Genomic DNA, 17247 nt, shown 5'->3' with positions numbered 1-17247 from the left:
AGTGATATTCTTTTTGTCATTTGATGACACCCTATCCCGCAGCAATTTGCTCAAGCAAAACAAATGTATCTTCGGTATTAATAAAATGGGTGATCCTTGGTTTTTAGGAACATGTATCTGCAGGACTAAAAAAAATTAAACTAAACAATCTGGGGAAAATAAGCTTGGGTGTTCAGAGTAAGTGGAACGAAGATGTAACTGTTTAAATCACTTATTAAATGTTAAATGGAAATATATTAATGTAAAGCGATCCTTCGGTATTGGTCTCCAGAGTGTCAGTATGAAGAAACGATGTCATTCACCTTCTGTTTCAGCTTCGCCTCTTTACCTTATGAAGGAAGGTTGTATGGGTGAATGACGTCGTCTACTAATACCGAATCATTGCCTAATTTAATATTCTCTTCGGTAAAATCATTAAATCGTTTCAAATTTATTTTCATAATTTCTTAGGAATGTTTCTAGTTTTATTGTTATTGTTGCTTTTGTTGTTATGGGGTTGCTCTTGCTCAGAGAGACAACACAGTGGATATAGAAAAGTGCCACATATTAACAGGGTTGCCACTCGTCCCAGTCTTATTCGGCATTGTCCCAGAGTGCCAGCATCCTGGTTAGTTTGAAATTGTTTCCTGGTTTTACAGAAATCAGGAAAAATTTCATTTGTCATGATTTTTATTCAAGTTTGTCAGAAAAGTTACTAGGTATTGATACTACTAGTATTAATACCTACAGCATTATGAAAAATCATGCATGCACTCTCAAGTAAAGAATGGTTGCAATACAAGGCACAGCCAAAGATTTTGATAATGTCAATACATGCTAGGCTTCATGACAACCTTAAATATGAAACATCTCCAGCTTTCATCTTTTGAACATAGAAATACTTGATAAAAAGTATATATTAGCGACAGATGCAGTATTAATACTGAGAAGTATAATACCTAAACATGGATGTTCTGTTAATGCAAACTATACTGCAGTAGTTGCCATGGCTTTTGGTGCAAATTGTGTTCTTGACGAGAGTGCATTGATGAGACCAAGGAAGGTTGAAATCATGTGATCTGGTGGTCTCAGTAATGGGGATCTGTCTTCTCACTGTGATATAAACTGTGCACATTGTAACAAAAGCCAATATTAGAGTTTCTCTCATGGTAACTACCACAGTATAGTTTGTTCTAACAGAACATCCACTTTTAAATAGGGATAAATATTAATTTTAAAATTTTGGTACAATGCCAGCAATTTGGGAGAAGGAGTAAGTTGATTACATCACCTGGTACTTATTTTATCAACCCTGAAAAGATGGAAGGTAAAGTTGACCTTGGCAGAATTTGAACTCAGAATGTAAAGATGGATGAAATGTCACTAAGTATTTTGCCCGGTGTGCTAACAATTCTGCCAGCTCACTACTTTAGTGGGGATAAATATTGATTTCAAATTTTGGCACAAGGCCCGTAAGTTTGAGGAAAGGGCTAAGTCGATTACCTCACCTCCCCAGTGTCCAACTGGTACTTCCAAAAGGATGAAAAGCAAAGTCGACCTCAGCGGAAGGTGGGGGATAAATATTACCTCTCAGAAAATACTTGAGCCCTGATCACTTACTAAGCTCAAATGAAACCCACACTAGTCCTGCTCAAACACATTGGAAAGTGCTGTACGCAAACATCTGAATCCAAAAGAAAGCCATTCAACTGATTGACAATGATTCAGTCCCAAAATCTAGCTGATAGATGCTGTTTCCTCTCTACCTCTTCTATCACTACTACAACAGCTTCTATTCACTTGAACTAACATAACTTCTCCACCCAGATCAATCTTCTCACTAGGTTGGTAACGCTTGAAAAAATGTCAGTTTTTCTTTCAGTTTATCTGAGCTTCAGTATTTGTGACCGCTACAGTTACACATCCAGCAGAACATATTTACCTCAGAAATATTTCACATTCAATGCTCATTTTTTTGCCATCAGACAATAGTACCTTATGTGCACATGTATCAGACAACCTGTCCTTCACTTGGTGAGAGAAGCCCTTACTTACCAACAGAGATATTTCCCTGGACTTTTTCAACCCAAGCTGTGCTACACACAACGTCCTTCTTTATCAGTCTCTCTGTGATCTCGCAGCATCTTTTGTGCACCTACAGTTAACTTTGAGTACTCGTTTTCTGCATATCAAGCATGGTGATCTCTTAGATGACAATTAGAGTCTGTATTCTTTTTTGTTAACAAAAACTTTTATCATTGCTAGGTTTAGTTTTAGGCCTCTCAGTTATAGACCCTTGGAATTTTCCCTCTAGTTTTCAACTGATATTTATGCATGCAAACATTAATCCACCAACATAACATGCTTACTTCATTTCTTTCTTCACAAGTCTTCTAAATTTAAGGCCCATGTCTCACTACTTTGCAGCTTTGCAGTTTGAACACAACTATCATACAATCTGCCCTTCACCCTGAGGGAGAAGTTCTTTGTTGCCAGCAGAAGTAATTGTTCCCTGAACTTTACTCAGTCTGTTCCTACTTTGGCTACTATACATATGGAACAACTGCCTCCACTGCAAATTATGTCATGTAGATAACAGAAGGTATCATCTGCTTCTAGTGGACCTTCTGGGAAAGTAAGAGACTCAATTTTCAGTGTACTCTTAGTGTTTAATGTTCCTGTGCATCTGCCACTCATAAAACCTGTCTTCTGTGTTAGTCTGCATGTGATTTCACAACACTTCTTGTGTATCCATAACTTAAACTTTCATTTGAGTAAGAACACTTCCCTCATGGTAACAGTGCCCTGTCTTCTTCCTACCTCACATTTCAATCTTTGCTATGCTTACCTTGATGTCTCTTAATTTGCTTCCACATCTGGAATTTTTTCACTAATTCCAGTATAGATTCAGTAATAAGAACTACATCATCAGCTATAGAAGGATCTATAGACAGCTGCTCTTAAATTTCCTCATGATGGCATTTAGAACTATAATGGATTGGAGGGATCTAAAGACTGAGATTTGGTGAACTTTACCATTAAGCTAAAGACATTGCTGACTCCCACTTTGCTGATTGCATCTTTGCAAATAGTTTGTACAACCCTCACAAGCCATTCATCTGTATATAAGTCTTTTAGTAACTATCAGATTACAGAGCAATATGTGGTTGAATGCTAGGCTAAAATGTTCTGCTATTGTTTCATTAGGAAGATGAAATCTGTGGTAATTCTTGTAGCTATAAAACCAGATTATCTTTCATCTTAGTTAATTCTGTTTCTGATCAATTATGCTCTAATTCTTCCCACAACCTTCATAACCTTGTCCAACAGTTTCATGTCTCTGCAACTACCTCTCTCAAATGCATTTCCTTTGAGTTTGTAGCAGATTAGAATGATATTGCTTTGACAGTCATATGATATAACGTTTTTTTCTATTACTTAATTAGCTATTCATTAATCAGTAATACTGCTTTACCAGATATTTTGATCCTCCCCCTTGTCATCATAATTTTCTATGCTTTTCCATGCTGGTATGAGTTGGATGGTTCATTATGGCCTGAGTCAGTTCTTATTCAGAGTTACTATCCTGTTAGATGATTCAGAGGACCACATTTCACTTGGTCATTTCAGTTTTAGCCCAGTTTCTATGGCTGGATGCCATTTCAAACGCCAACCACTTTACAGAGTGTACTGGGTGCATTTCCTCATGATACCAGTACTACAGAGGTTGTCATGCCCTTGGCAAGACTAAAAAACCTCTCAACTATACAGTGTCTCTTCTTGATTTATCAACCATTTAACAGAGTGTATGGATGAATTTTATCATGACATTAGGACTGGAAAGTCTTCATGATTGAAAGGGAGAATGGAAGAGAGAATGGTGATATAAACTGAGCTTAAATTGAAGTGTTGAGATATGATGGGATATTATTGCAAAAAAGTAGAAAGGAGAGGATAACTAAAGAGAGGGTGGTGTGGGTAAGTAATGGAAGAGAAAAATGAATGCTAGAGGTTTGTAAGAGAGTGAAGAAATGACAAGGACATGTGAAGTGGGATGATCTAGTGCTATCCTTCATTTGTCATCGGTGGTAACATTAACTGAGCAGTTAATCTGTAGTGGGTGATTGAGCCTCTTCATCCTGATGGGTGTAAAGAATGATGGTGCCTGAGGTAGCTGTTCAGGCCAAGGATGGTATAGAAGAGCTGGGGGCATTTATTGCAGGGGATGGGGTTTGGCTGGGAATGAGGAAGTTACTCTATGTCATTGATGAATGATCTCAGCCTCTTGACGTCTGTTATTTTCCATCTGGTCTGTCCCCTTGTTGATGACACACTACCGCTTTGGGCAGTCTTTGGCGATTGTCTCCCAGATATTTAGGTCAGTAGGGGTAAGTGGTGGTGGAGACAGAGAATGTTGAGAAGTTGGTGAGCCATGAGGAGAGGTCAGCAAGAGACACAGCAAGGGGACAGAGAGTGAGGGATGAAAGAGTGAATTGACAAAGAAGCTGTGAAAGAAAGGTAGAAGGGAGGGTGCCATAGAGTTGGGAATGGAAACAGAGGGTGAGTACAGTGAGAGCATCCCATCCACCATCACCAATGTTTAAGTGTTCTGTTGCCAAGCTTGCACAGGAGTAGAGGACTCCTCTAGAACTGCATGTCACCAATCATTGCAATACCTTGTCATTTCTTTTGTGAGGTTCAGCATCTTGGGATTAGTTGTCATTACTTTGTTCCACAACATCTTGAGTCTTTCTCTTGTCAGTGCATATAGATGATGATAGGTGCATAAAAAGTGCTTGCATATTTATGCACTAGTCATCATCTATAGGCATCACATGTTCATGCTAATGTAGTCTTCTCTCTTGCATACTACATCTGAGTCCTCTAATATCCAGCTTTTCTCTCAGTTCATTTGTACTCTGTCATTTCTGCACATTAACATTACACGTTCAGTGAAGCATGCTCACTTCATTTGTTCCTAGTCCTTGCAAATCCTCTACAGTCAATGCTCACACAAACATGTATATAACCAAATTTGTCCTTCAAAAGCTCATCCCCATTTCTCTACACCATCTCTATCTTTCCCCACCCTCTCCACCTCATCCTTCTTCTTCATACCACAATCATATGTACAAAAACTGGGGTGTCTAATTCTTTTCTACTCTAGGCACAAGGCCCGAAATATTTGGGGAGGGGGCTAGTCGATTAGATCGACCCTAGTTCGCAACTGGTACTTAATTTATCAACCCTGAAAGGATGAAAGGCAAAGTTGACCTCGGCGGAATTTGAACTCAGAACGTAAAGACAGACGAAATACCGCTAAGCATTTCGCCCGGCGTGCTAACGTTTTTGCCAGCTCGTCACCTTATTGGGGTGCCCAATTGCCACTCGAATGCTGATGTGCAGGACAATATCAAAGATTAGTCTAAGGGGTGTAACTCTGGTGGACTTAAGAACTAGCTTTGAATAAAAAAATTTTTTACTGCGTTTTAACTGTCTTTTTCATCCTTATGATTCATTCCACTTTTGTTTTTGCATCCCTGACAACTCATAAATCAGATGGAGATTTCAGGCCTCCTTCAACAAAGATCCCAACTTATACTCTTCTAATCAGCCATGTACAATGATTGTTAATTTACAAAATATACCTAGTATTTTTTCCTCAACTTTTGAAAACTTATTGGACAACTACATATGTGTGCGTGTGTGTGTGTGCGCGCGTTTAGTGTTGACTGTTGCAGAAAAGAGCACTCGATACCTTATTAGAGATTAAAAACATACTTTATTTAGGTTGAGACATTCTGTTACTACTCTGAGTTTTACCCGTGAGTGTGCAATATCTTCAAATAAGTTACGAAATACGTCATAATATTAAGGGCTTACTGGTTAGAGTGTCGGGCTTAGAATCGTGAATTTGATTCCTGGACTATGCTGTGTTGTGTTCTTGGGCAAGACAATTTATTTCACGTTACTCTAGTTCACTCTGCCAAGTTGTATTGGTCTTTGTCTTGGATAACATCGGTGGCGTGGAGAGGGAAGGCTGGTGTGCATTGGTCTTCCACAAATAACCGTGTCTGGACTTGTGCCTCAGAGAGGAACTTTCTAGGTGCAATCCCATGGTCATTCATGACGGAAGGGAGTCTTATATATATGACGATAATATACTTTAACATGTTCGTGTACACTCAAATGTAGAAAGACTTGTTACAGGAGTAATTGTCATGGAAAATATTCTCCATGCAGAAGATAAAAATTTTTGATTGGTGCAAATCAATAACGGATTAATTAAAATATAATACAAACAAGTTTCCACAAGATACTTCAACGGAAATAAAATTCCCTTTGAAGTTTAAAAAAAAATTTAAATGGTCACTTAAGAAATTATTTACAACAAAGTGTGTTTCTTCTATTTCAGTTAACCAGAGTCTTACATGTATCAATAAATGCATGTAAATAGTAACCTGTGGAATCCCTTCAAATATACATTATTGGAATTTAGAAACCGATTTTGTATTGATGATTGTATGTTATCTAATGTTACTGTGAATATAAATCTGTAGTCTTTTCCTCCACTGCATGATTTAAATAGGTGTTTTTTTAAAACTTGAATGGTAGCGTCACATTAGCGGCATTGTGAGCTTGGAAGGGGCAGCAAATGTCAAGTCGGTTGTATGAGGTGGGCCACTAGGTGTTTAGGAATAAAATATTTACCCAAGTATAATCATTTATTTGTTTCAGCCATTGGACTTTGGTCATGCTGGGGCACCACCTTGAATGGTTTTAGTCGAACAAATCAAGCCAGTACATATTTTCAAAAGCCTGGTACTTATTTTATCGGTCACTTTTGCCAGAAAACTAACACAGGAGGACATAAACAAACCATAGCGGTTGTCAAGCGGTAGGTGCACGTGTTTCCACACACACACATACAGCACGCACGCATGCATAATACATACATACGACGGGTTTCTTTCAGTTTCCGCCAAACCAAATCCGCGCCTGCGGCTATAGTTTAAACAGATTTTCAAAAAACTTTTGTTGGAAATGTGAATAGGACATTATGTTATTAGTGAGCAGAAACATTGTTGACGGTAAACCAAAATCCATTACGAAGTCATCATCTTCATTAGTAATTTCCATAAAAAAGTTTAACCTAGGGAGCACTAATCAATGTGAATATCAAAAAGAGGCGCATACTGGATAGGATTCTGAAAGGAAATATATAATAAAAAAATAAGTCAGTGTGTACAATTAAACAATGTGTAGAATAAACTCTTGTTGAATTAAAATAATTTTTTTTAACATGAGATGTTTATGAAATACTCGTAAATTAATCAAAGGGGAAAAACTCTGGGATCTTTGTGATTTGACGGGCAACACTTGTTTTCTTAACGAAGCACTTTCAAACTTGAGACACTGGTAGAATGTGTCATACAAAACAACTTTTTCTCTTAGCCTTCTTAACAAAAAATTGTACATCGCAAGTTATTTCATGTTAAAGTTGTCGCATTTCTGTAATTTCAACCAATCACTGACGTCTATTCAGCTGAATACAGTCGGTGCCAGCCGGTCATAAAAATGTTATTCCCTGTGACATATTTCATCCGGTTTAATCGTAATTTATACGCATATATTGTTTATATAATAAATTACGCTGTGCGTATCTGTGTGTGTATATTTTTCCCATAACCTCACTCATAACCCTAACCCCAACCCTAACTCTAAAACCCGAACCCTAACCCTAAACTAGAGTTTGATTTGAAGAAGATTTGGCTGCTATTTCTAGGAAATGAAGCACTTGGTGGAGGTGCATTAATAATTCTGGTAGCTCCAATAACTAACAAGTGCAGGCAATATTCAAGTATTTTGATGGCTTTTCCCCCTTTGTTTATGAACAGTCTAGTTAATCGGAAATGTCAGAACTAACAGGGATTAATACCATATACACCGTTACAGCGCTAACTGTTTTCAACTGAATAGACGTCAGTGATTAGTTGAAATTATCGAAATAAGACAATTTTTAACGTGAAATAACTTCGAATACAAAATTTATTATCTGTTCTATACCACAAAATATACAAGTATACGAAGTTTGAAAGTGTTTCGGTACCAAAAACACTACATAAAAAAATGTTGCCCGTCAAACCACAAAGGTCCAAACTCTGATATTACTTAGCACTGTTTTGATACAATTTATCAAATTGTCGCAGTCATTACTATCATTCTCCTATCTCCCTCTATTTCAAAGAGAGAGAGAGAGAGAGATGGGGGGGAAGCTACTACTGCATTTCAACTTTCTGCTTGCCTCTCAATATATATTCATTATACACACACGCACATATAGTGTGTGTGCATGCATATGTACTGTATATAATGAGCACAGTACAGCCAGCTGTCACTTGTGAGCAAATATAGCTTGGTAACCTGTACTATGCTTTTGCTAAGTGTGTAGGTAGGTGTAATTACTTAAAACAATAAGCAGTGTGGTATGGAGTCAATCATGCTGGTGTTGGTATGATAAAAGATTTCCCACCAAGGGACAGCAATAGTACTGTACTTCTTAGAGTACAGCAGCTTCTTAGAGTATGAGGAAAACCATTTGTCATTCAGCTCCCAAATGTTTACTAACTTCATTAGTAAACATATTCTTGCAGTTACAATGATCTGTTTAGCAATTAGAAGTTCCTTCGAACTTCCAATTTGGCAACTTGAATGGTAAAAGTTTTTACAAATATTATGGTTGTCAAAATTGCTGTAATTAAGCCTCTTGAAGTTTGGTGCTTTCGAGTGTCATCAAGGGGTATGTATGGTGGTCTATCCAACATTCAGATCTCACAGAGAATATTTAGCGGAATCTACCTTCTTGACCAAAATGTAGATAATGAGATGCCAGTGTTAGGACAGAGAACCACTGGTTTCCTGCAGGGGTAATATTTACATATAAAGTATACATGTTATTCTATAACATAATGTGTATGTGTGATTTGTATCTTTTATCTTTTACTTGTTTCAGTCATTAGACTGAGGCCATGCCTAGAAGAATTTTTAGCCAAATGAATCAACCCCAGTACTTTTATTTTTAAGCCTCATACATATTCTATCAGTCTCTTTTCCCAAACTACTAAGTTAGAGACGTAAACACACCAACACTGGTTGTCAAGCAGTGGTGGGGAACAAACACAGGCACACACACACACACACACATACATACGACAAGCTTCTTTCAGCTTCCATCTTCCAAACCCACTAGCAAGGCTCTGGTTGGCCCAAGGCTATAGTAGAAGACACTTGCCTGTGACCGAACCTGGAATCATGTGATTAAGAAGCAAGCTTCTTACCACACAGCTACATCTGCACCTATATGTAAGCTTTTCTAATACTTATTACATATAACTTTGCAGAAAATGTTTTTGTCTTCTTATAAAATACTTTAATGATATTTAACAAAGATTTGGTAGAAACAAAAGACTGTTGGACAAAAATATTCCAGAGTATTCATTCTTCTAAATTCAAACTCTGTCAGAGTTGACTTTTACCTTCTAGCTCTCCAGTATTGATTGCAGTTACCTTCTCTCATGTAATTGGTGGTATGGCTAGTCCACATTACTCTATAAAGATCACATGGTTGGTTTCTCTGGTGTACATATTCCTCCTGGACAGGACATCAGTCCATCACAGGATTATCCATTTTTAGTAGCTGAGTGGACTGGAGCAATATGAAATGAAGTGTTTTGCTCAAGAACACAATGCATTACCTGGTCCAGGAATCAAAACTGCAATCATACAATCATGTGACCTACACCCTAACAACTTTCCCATGTGCCTCCACCCTCATGCAATTAGTCTATAAAAATCCATTTATTTTGAAGATTTGATATATTATTTGTTCCTCCTCTACTAATTCAGCAGAAATGAAGGACAAAAGAGTTAATCTTGCAGGATTTGAATACAGAAATACAGGATCCTGAATGAAATAAAACAGCTCTTCCCTCTCTGAATTAATTCTGCAACTCTATCTTTAACATAAATGTGCTATTGGCTTAGTGGATATGGACATTACTGTTCTTAGTTTAGAAATAAAAGTTGTTGAATTCACTTTTAAACCATGCACATATCCAGTAATAAGACACATGATCACAATTAGAGATCAAATTGGATGAAGCACTGTGGATGTACACAAATAAAAGGTTATTAATCTGGAAAAAATATAATTTTAACAATTTGTCTAGGATATTTAACATGATACTCATTTATAGGCAGTAGGAAGTTTGTTAATAGAAATTCAGATGTTATTTTAAGCGAGTTGTGTAATAATGTAGATACTCCACTGCCTCTAAGTACAAGCTTAGTGAGTGATGTTTTTCTTACAATTACAATGCTCTATTCAATAATTAGATTATATTTTACTTATCTTTTTTACTTAGTCAAAATTTAATTTCTAAACCAGTCAAGAGACAAATTTCAATCATGTTCTTGTCAAAGCTGCTCACTGTTCTCCATTTAACATGTCCAAATGTTAGCAATGATATTTCAAAGTGTTTGAAAACTTTACTTGATATCAGATCTGCCAATGCTGATCCCTCACCCTGTCAATCTGTTTAAAAAATTTTTTTTTATTATCATCTATTTATCAGGGTCTCAGGATTTACATTCAGAAAATAGTTTACAAACTGGCTTTTTTTCATCCCTCAAATAAAGTCTTGAAAATAACTCAATCATCGAATATGATAATATGTCATGTGTACCAGCATAATATGTGAAGTGTATTTATTTTTTATCTTTTACTTGTTTCAGTCATTAGACTACAGCCATGCTGGGGCACCATCTTGAGGAATTTTACTCGAATGAATCTACTCCAATACTTATTTTCTTTTTAAGCTTGGTACTTATTCTATCAGTCTGTTTTGCCAAACTGCTAAGTTACAGGGACATAAACACATGAACACTAATTGTTAAGCAGTGGTGGGGACAAACACATACACAAAGACACACACGCATATATATATAAATGTTAAGGAAAATTTCAGATAGGTTCAACAATTTATTTATACATATATTCTATCATATCAGTCTTTAAAAATATAGCACTGGATCAGTCATTAAAATATTAAAACATATTAAAAATTTATGAATACACAAATATATAAAAATCAAATATATATATATAAATAGATAAGTAGATTAGAACGGTGTTGTAAAAATTATTAAGAATAAAAGTATGCCTTTACAAAAAAGGTGAATAAAGTAAAATCTTCTGAAGAGCAAATAAAGAAAAAAACCAAAAACATCATAGCACTGAGGTTGGAATATTTAAAAAAACATGTAAATAATCTGAGAGAATAAGTAATGCTGTTAAGATAAAATGTTAATGAAGGAGGCAGTATCGAATTTTCAGAATGAAAACACCCTTAAAATCTATGGATTATTGAACCCCTGAAACGACCATAAGAGGATTACCATCAACATTTTACCTTAACATTACTTATTCTCTTGGATTATTTACGTATGTTTTTTTAAATATTCCATCCTCAATGCGACAATGTTTTGTTTTTTATTTGCTCTTTGGACGATTCTACGTTATTCACCTTTTTGTAAAGGCATACTTTTATTCTTAATAATTTTTACAACGTTGTTCTAACCTACTTACACTCATCTATTTATATACGTATATTAGATTTTTATATATTTGTGAATTCATGAATTTTTAATACGTTTTAGTATTTTAACGACTTATACAGTGGTATATTTTAAAGACTGATATGCATTGATCTATAGCAGAATATCTGTATAATTAAATTGTTGAACCTATCTGAAGTTCTCCTTAACATTTTTTTATACCTTTGCGTCTCAGGTCTTTTATCTGAGCACTTCTGAGTAGTGCCTATAAAGAAACTTTATATATATGCACATTTTGCATATTTATTTTTCCTTATATTTAGACGCTTTTGTAAAAGGTTTAACATCTTATTTTTCTCGCAGTAGCAACAGACGATGGATGTTCACCCTAATTCTAGAAACTGTAACAGCTTGCCAAACAAGGCAAATTTCTTGGGCTGGGGGTAAATCATTTACATTGACCCCAGTGCTTGATTCGTATTTATTTTATCAACCTCGCAAAGTTGACCTTGGCAAGATTTGAAATCAATATAAAGATAGATGAAATGCCACTAAGCATTTTGTCTGGCATACTAACAATTCTGCTAGCTCACTGCCTTAGACATCCTATAATATAAACAGAAGGTACATCCTCTTTCAATTATTTCATTAAGAACAATTATCACTTGTAAATCTATTAATATTTTCCAGCAGAATATTTCTTGAGAAACAGTTATAGCAATGATATCAGCACAATTCCTTATTTCTGGTCAGAATCGATGGAGGATGAGGTTCAGTTTTTCTTTAAGAACAACAGCTTTCTATTTCATTTAATTTCATACGACTGATTCCAACAAAAAGATCTCTGATAAAAGCCAGTTTAAGGGTTAAAAAAAACAACTTTAAAAAAAAAAAATGCATAAATATTAAAAAAAAACAACAACAAAGTTATTTAGATTTTCCGAATGAGGTGAAAAATAACAATCTATCAATATTTGATTCAGCTAAATCTAATACATGTAACATAAAGCCAAGTAACATTATATACATACACACACACGCGCGCGCGAGTCATCTATCATATGTCAGGGAGAAGATTCATTTAACATCTGTTGGTGATGCTGGCATGGGTTGGATGATGTGACCAGAGCTGGCAAGCTGCAGACTCCAGTCTGATTCAGCATGGTTTCTATGGCTAGATGCCCTTCCTAATGCCAACCACTCCAAGAGTGTGCTGGATACTTTTATGTGGCACATATATATATATATATATATATATATATATATATATGTGTGTGTGTGTGTATGTAAATACCCCCTTTGGTCATGAATGACCATGGTATTGCACCTAGAAAGTTCCCCTCGAGCATGGTTGTTTGAGGAAGACCAGTAGTTGTCCATACACACCAGTGTCCCCTCTCCATACCACTGATGTTGTCCAAGGGAAAGACCAAGATCGATACAACTTGGCACCATTTCTACTGTTGAGTGAACTGGAGTAATGTGAAGTAAAGCGTCTTGCTCAAGAACACAGTCCAGTCTGGGAATCAAACTCACAACCTCACAATTGTAAGCCCGATACTAACTGAGCCATGTGCTTTCACACACACACATTATATATATCATACCCTACTACCTAAAGGTTATCCTGTAGTTCTACACCTGAAACCAAAAAAATTTCAAAATGGAAAGTAGCACAACTAATTCATTTGCACATGCATTGATGTGCATGTGCAGTTCACTCAAAATGCTCATCTTTCTATGAAGGCATTCCATATGTGACCATCCCACTTTTCTAAAAGCAATTCAACGAAGACTGTCTGGTCTTTTTTAAGAGTCTTCTGTGATCGTCCTGCATTCCCGATGTGACCATCTCATCTTTTTTTTAAACCAATATCTTCTGCATGCAATTTACTATCTTCAATATTATTAAGTAATCACAATAATTAGATTATTAAGCTATTAGATATCAGAACCCAACTATCTTTTATTACTTATTTTAGGGGACACATCAGATAATGTAGTCTGATGTACGTTATATCTGAAAAATATTTAAAAATGGGTCAGTCTGTCACAACGTCATTGTTTAGCACCAGGTTGGCTCCAATGCAGTTGACTTATGACCCCTGGCATTCTACCCATAACCATTCCATCTTTTATTTTTCATGTTGCACTCTGCATTATACTATACAATGTGTTCTTTTCAATAAAAAGAAAATGGTAAGATGGGAAATGAAGAAGATTTTGATTTAAAAAGAAAAAAAGAGACGAGATAAAAGATAATCACGTATAGATTGTGGTATGAATATAGTTGTATTGCTCTTAAGAAACATGGATAGTGGTGGTCGAGGTTGGAACATCTTTGGAATAGGATACCTTTATAATGATATAGTTTATCAGTGTAACAAATATTACTTTAAAAAAACAAATTATCTAAATCATATCAGACTATTATTTTCAATTAAGATTAGAAAGAAACATAAAAATTATTCCATTCATAGCGAGACATTGAGTCTAACGAATTGAATACAGCAAATAGTTTAAAGATAAAAAATAGTTAAGATAACAAATATAAATTACAAAACGTTTAATCGTGGAAGAAATACAAATTTTGATCCTTGAAAAAAATCTTTTAAATCTGTTTAAATTATTGTGATTTTTGAAAACTTTTGAGTTCCTCTTCCTTCAAGCTAACTATACTGGAGTTACGTTAATAATAAGCATGTTTTTAGAAGATACATTTTAGCTGAGATTCTTACAAAATAATAATTTCTGTTGAGATTATATATTTGAACTATTTCCACAGAACATCAACACAATGCAATATGCTCAATGCTGAAGTGTTTCTTTATCAAACATATATTCACCGAGGCCTTCGCCCAACTGGTTCAATCTTGAAATGTAATCAGAGATTTGCTTGATGTTTTCAACTTGTTTTCCAAGGGCAATCTTCTTAAGGAACCCAATGAGTTGAGGATCTCCGTTCTTTTTAGCACACAAAACCAGCTTTAGAAAGTGCTGGTTGATGTTTTTTTCAACGACAAGTGAATATTCCATGGCAGAAGCACCAGAGTCCCAAAACGAAATCTCGGGTTCGTCAATATTCTGTAAAACAACGCGTCCACCACGTTTGTTTTGGTACTCCATGAGTTTGTCTGCTTGGTGAAGATGTTGACGGTTTAATTTCTCAAAGAAGAGATGAAATCCCTTTAAAGCAACATCACTCCTGTCATAATGTGCAGCCTGGCATTGGTTTACGTATGCTGACTTGAGTAATACGTTGATGCATTCATTCAATATCTCCTCACAATTGTGATGATAATTCTGTCGAGCAGACATTTTCCTCAGGTTCATGCTGTTTGGTCACGTGACCTATCCACATCCGGTGAAGGGTTTTAGAAACTTTCTCAGAAATATTTTCCCCTATTTATTTATTATTCTGTATTTACTGTACTTTAATACACGTAAACACGTGTTCATGCTTTTGTTTATTTACACAACGACGATTCCAAAATATTGCCGTTAATTATCTGTTAAATATCAGTTTTATTACTATTACCTAAATTTTAATTTTATTTTTAAATACAAAACATTCAATAAGTTAAGAGTGCAACGATTTTAGGAATTTTTCATGTTCAGGTATCTGTAATAATGATTGTTGAGGTCAGGGTACTTGATTCCACGCAAAAAATCCGAGGTATATATTTTTTCTTAGTGAAACGCGTGCGGGTATACTTATCAAAATTTACCCTTTTTTTTCCGAACGAAAACCAGGGGTTTGCGGCACTTAATGTCAGGGTAGTTGATTACACGCGAAAAATCCGAGTTTTTTTTTTTTTTTAGCGAACGACGTGGGGATGTAATTGTAAAAATTTACCAAAAAAAAAAAAAAGGGTGGGGGTGGGGAAACCGGATCTCCCCTCCAGGGAATTATTGGAAAATTATTTTTTTTTTCGTTGAATGAATTACGGTGATCTCCTAATGTACCACAAAACACATTTTTTGTCCGGAAAAGGGGTGAGGTGGGGGTGGAACTCTCGGAAATTTCGCCCCCCCCCCCCGCCATTTTCACGGGAAAAATTATTTTGGTTAATGTTTACAATATTACTCGGAAACGAAAAAAAAAAAGTACAACATTGTGTAAATAAAATGTGTATGAAACGAATATGAAAACAAACACGCGCGCAAAGCAATGGGGGCGCAGGTGGGGAGAGGACTTTCGGAAAATTTCCAAGATCCGAGTTTTTCCTTCATAACTTTTAGGAAAATTGGTTTTTTTAAATGAAATTTTGTACAAATACCTTTCATATGGCATAGATTACGATTATAAAGAAATTTGTGGGTAAAATCTTTTCCGAGGGAGTGGGGAGAGGACTTTCGGAAAATTCAGAAGTTCCGATTTTTTCGCCCATAACTTTGAGGAAAATGGATATCTTTTAAACGAAATTTTATATAAATATCTTTCAAACGGCATACATTACAGTTATAAAGAAATTTGTCGGAAAAATCCTTTCCGATCTTGTGAATTTTCCGAAAGTCCTCTCCCCACCCCGTTGCTTTGCGCGCATTTTTATTTTCATATTCATTTCATACACATTTTTTTTACACCCATTGCACCATTTTTTTTTTGTTTTCGCTTCTGGGTAATATTGTAAACATTAACCATTTTTTTTTTTCTGTTTCTTAATATATGTCACAAAACACTTCAGTAAATTTTTATAAGTACACCCATCAAGATTTACCAAATAATTAGATATCTAAATGCTGATTGAACAGTATGCAGTAAAATTAGTATCCTATCTTCTCAAAAGTTGTTTTGGACCAAAGGTAGAAATAGTAATTTTTCATTGTCGATTATTAAAACAAAATCAAGAAGATAATGATAATTTTTTTTCTTTCTATATTATATTTTATACAAACAATGAGATCATCATCTTAATCTTTATTTCGTCCACAAACCCCACAGTCGGTATTTAATTCTTGTTTCTATAGTATGTATAGATGATAAATTGGCGGAATTAAGGTTTAAGCACCCCATATAACCCCTCATAACTTTTTTTATTTTTTGGAATTTACAGAAAATTTTTGCAAATTTGTGTTCCACGCACAGGAATTGATACAATTATGAAAACAAAAAATTGTGTGTGATTTAAGGGCGACTTAGCTGTTGTTTTCAGCACATCTCATGATCACCTGATACCTCCCTTGTTTCTTTGTCACTCCGACATGTAGTGATGATTTTCAATGTTTTTTTCCCCTTAAACAAATTTAATGGAATGGTGATTCATTGTTGGCATTTAAGCAAAAAATTTTGACTCTACTTTAAATTCGAAAAAGAGTGGAGCTTTTAGGATTACAAATTTTTTTTTTATAATTGTATGAATACCCACACGTAGAACACAAATTCAAAAATATTTTCTGAAAATTTCAAAAAATAAAAAAAGCTATGAGGAGTTATGTGGCGTGCTTAAACTAGAATTCTGCTGATAAATCTTAGCTGGATTGGAAGATGTTAGCTTATGGCTGGTAACTTTTCCTTTTTGAAAAATCAAACTCAGCATTGTAAACCAATAAAACAATCCTCAATTTTATAGTGTTACTGTTATTTACAGCATTGAATATTACTACTTTCAGTTAAATCACTACTTTGTAAATTAGTATTTTTATTATTAG

The 17247-nt window shown here is 35.3% G+C and overlaps 1 protein-coding gene across 1 annotated transcript; it reads right to left on the bottom strand.

The window, feature by feature from the left end:
* Positions 1–14403: 14403 nt before the first annotated feature.
* LOC106880613 (soma ferritin) lies at positions 14404–14913 on the bottom strand. Its single transcript, XM_014930627.3, has one exon. It carries the CDS (start codon positions 14911–14913, stop codon positions 14404–14406), a length of 510 nt encoding a protein of 169 aa, XP_014786113.2.
* Between the last annotated feature and the right edge of the window lie 2334 nt (positions 14914–17247).

The sequence above is a fragment of the Octopus bimaculoides genome, chromosome 15 (genome assembly GCF_046866305.1).
Source record: "Octopus bimaculoides isolate indiv1 chromosome 15, ASM4686630v1, whole genome shotgun sequence".
Taxonomy (NCBI): domain Eukaryota; kingdom Metazoa; phylum Mollusca; class Cephalopoda; order Octopoda; family Octopodidae; genus Octopus; species Octopus bimaculoides.
Note: the sequence above shows the minus strand (reverse complement) of the source record. Positions and strands in the feature narration are given on the sequence as shown.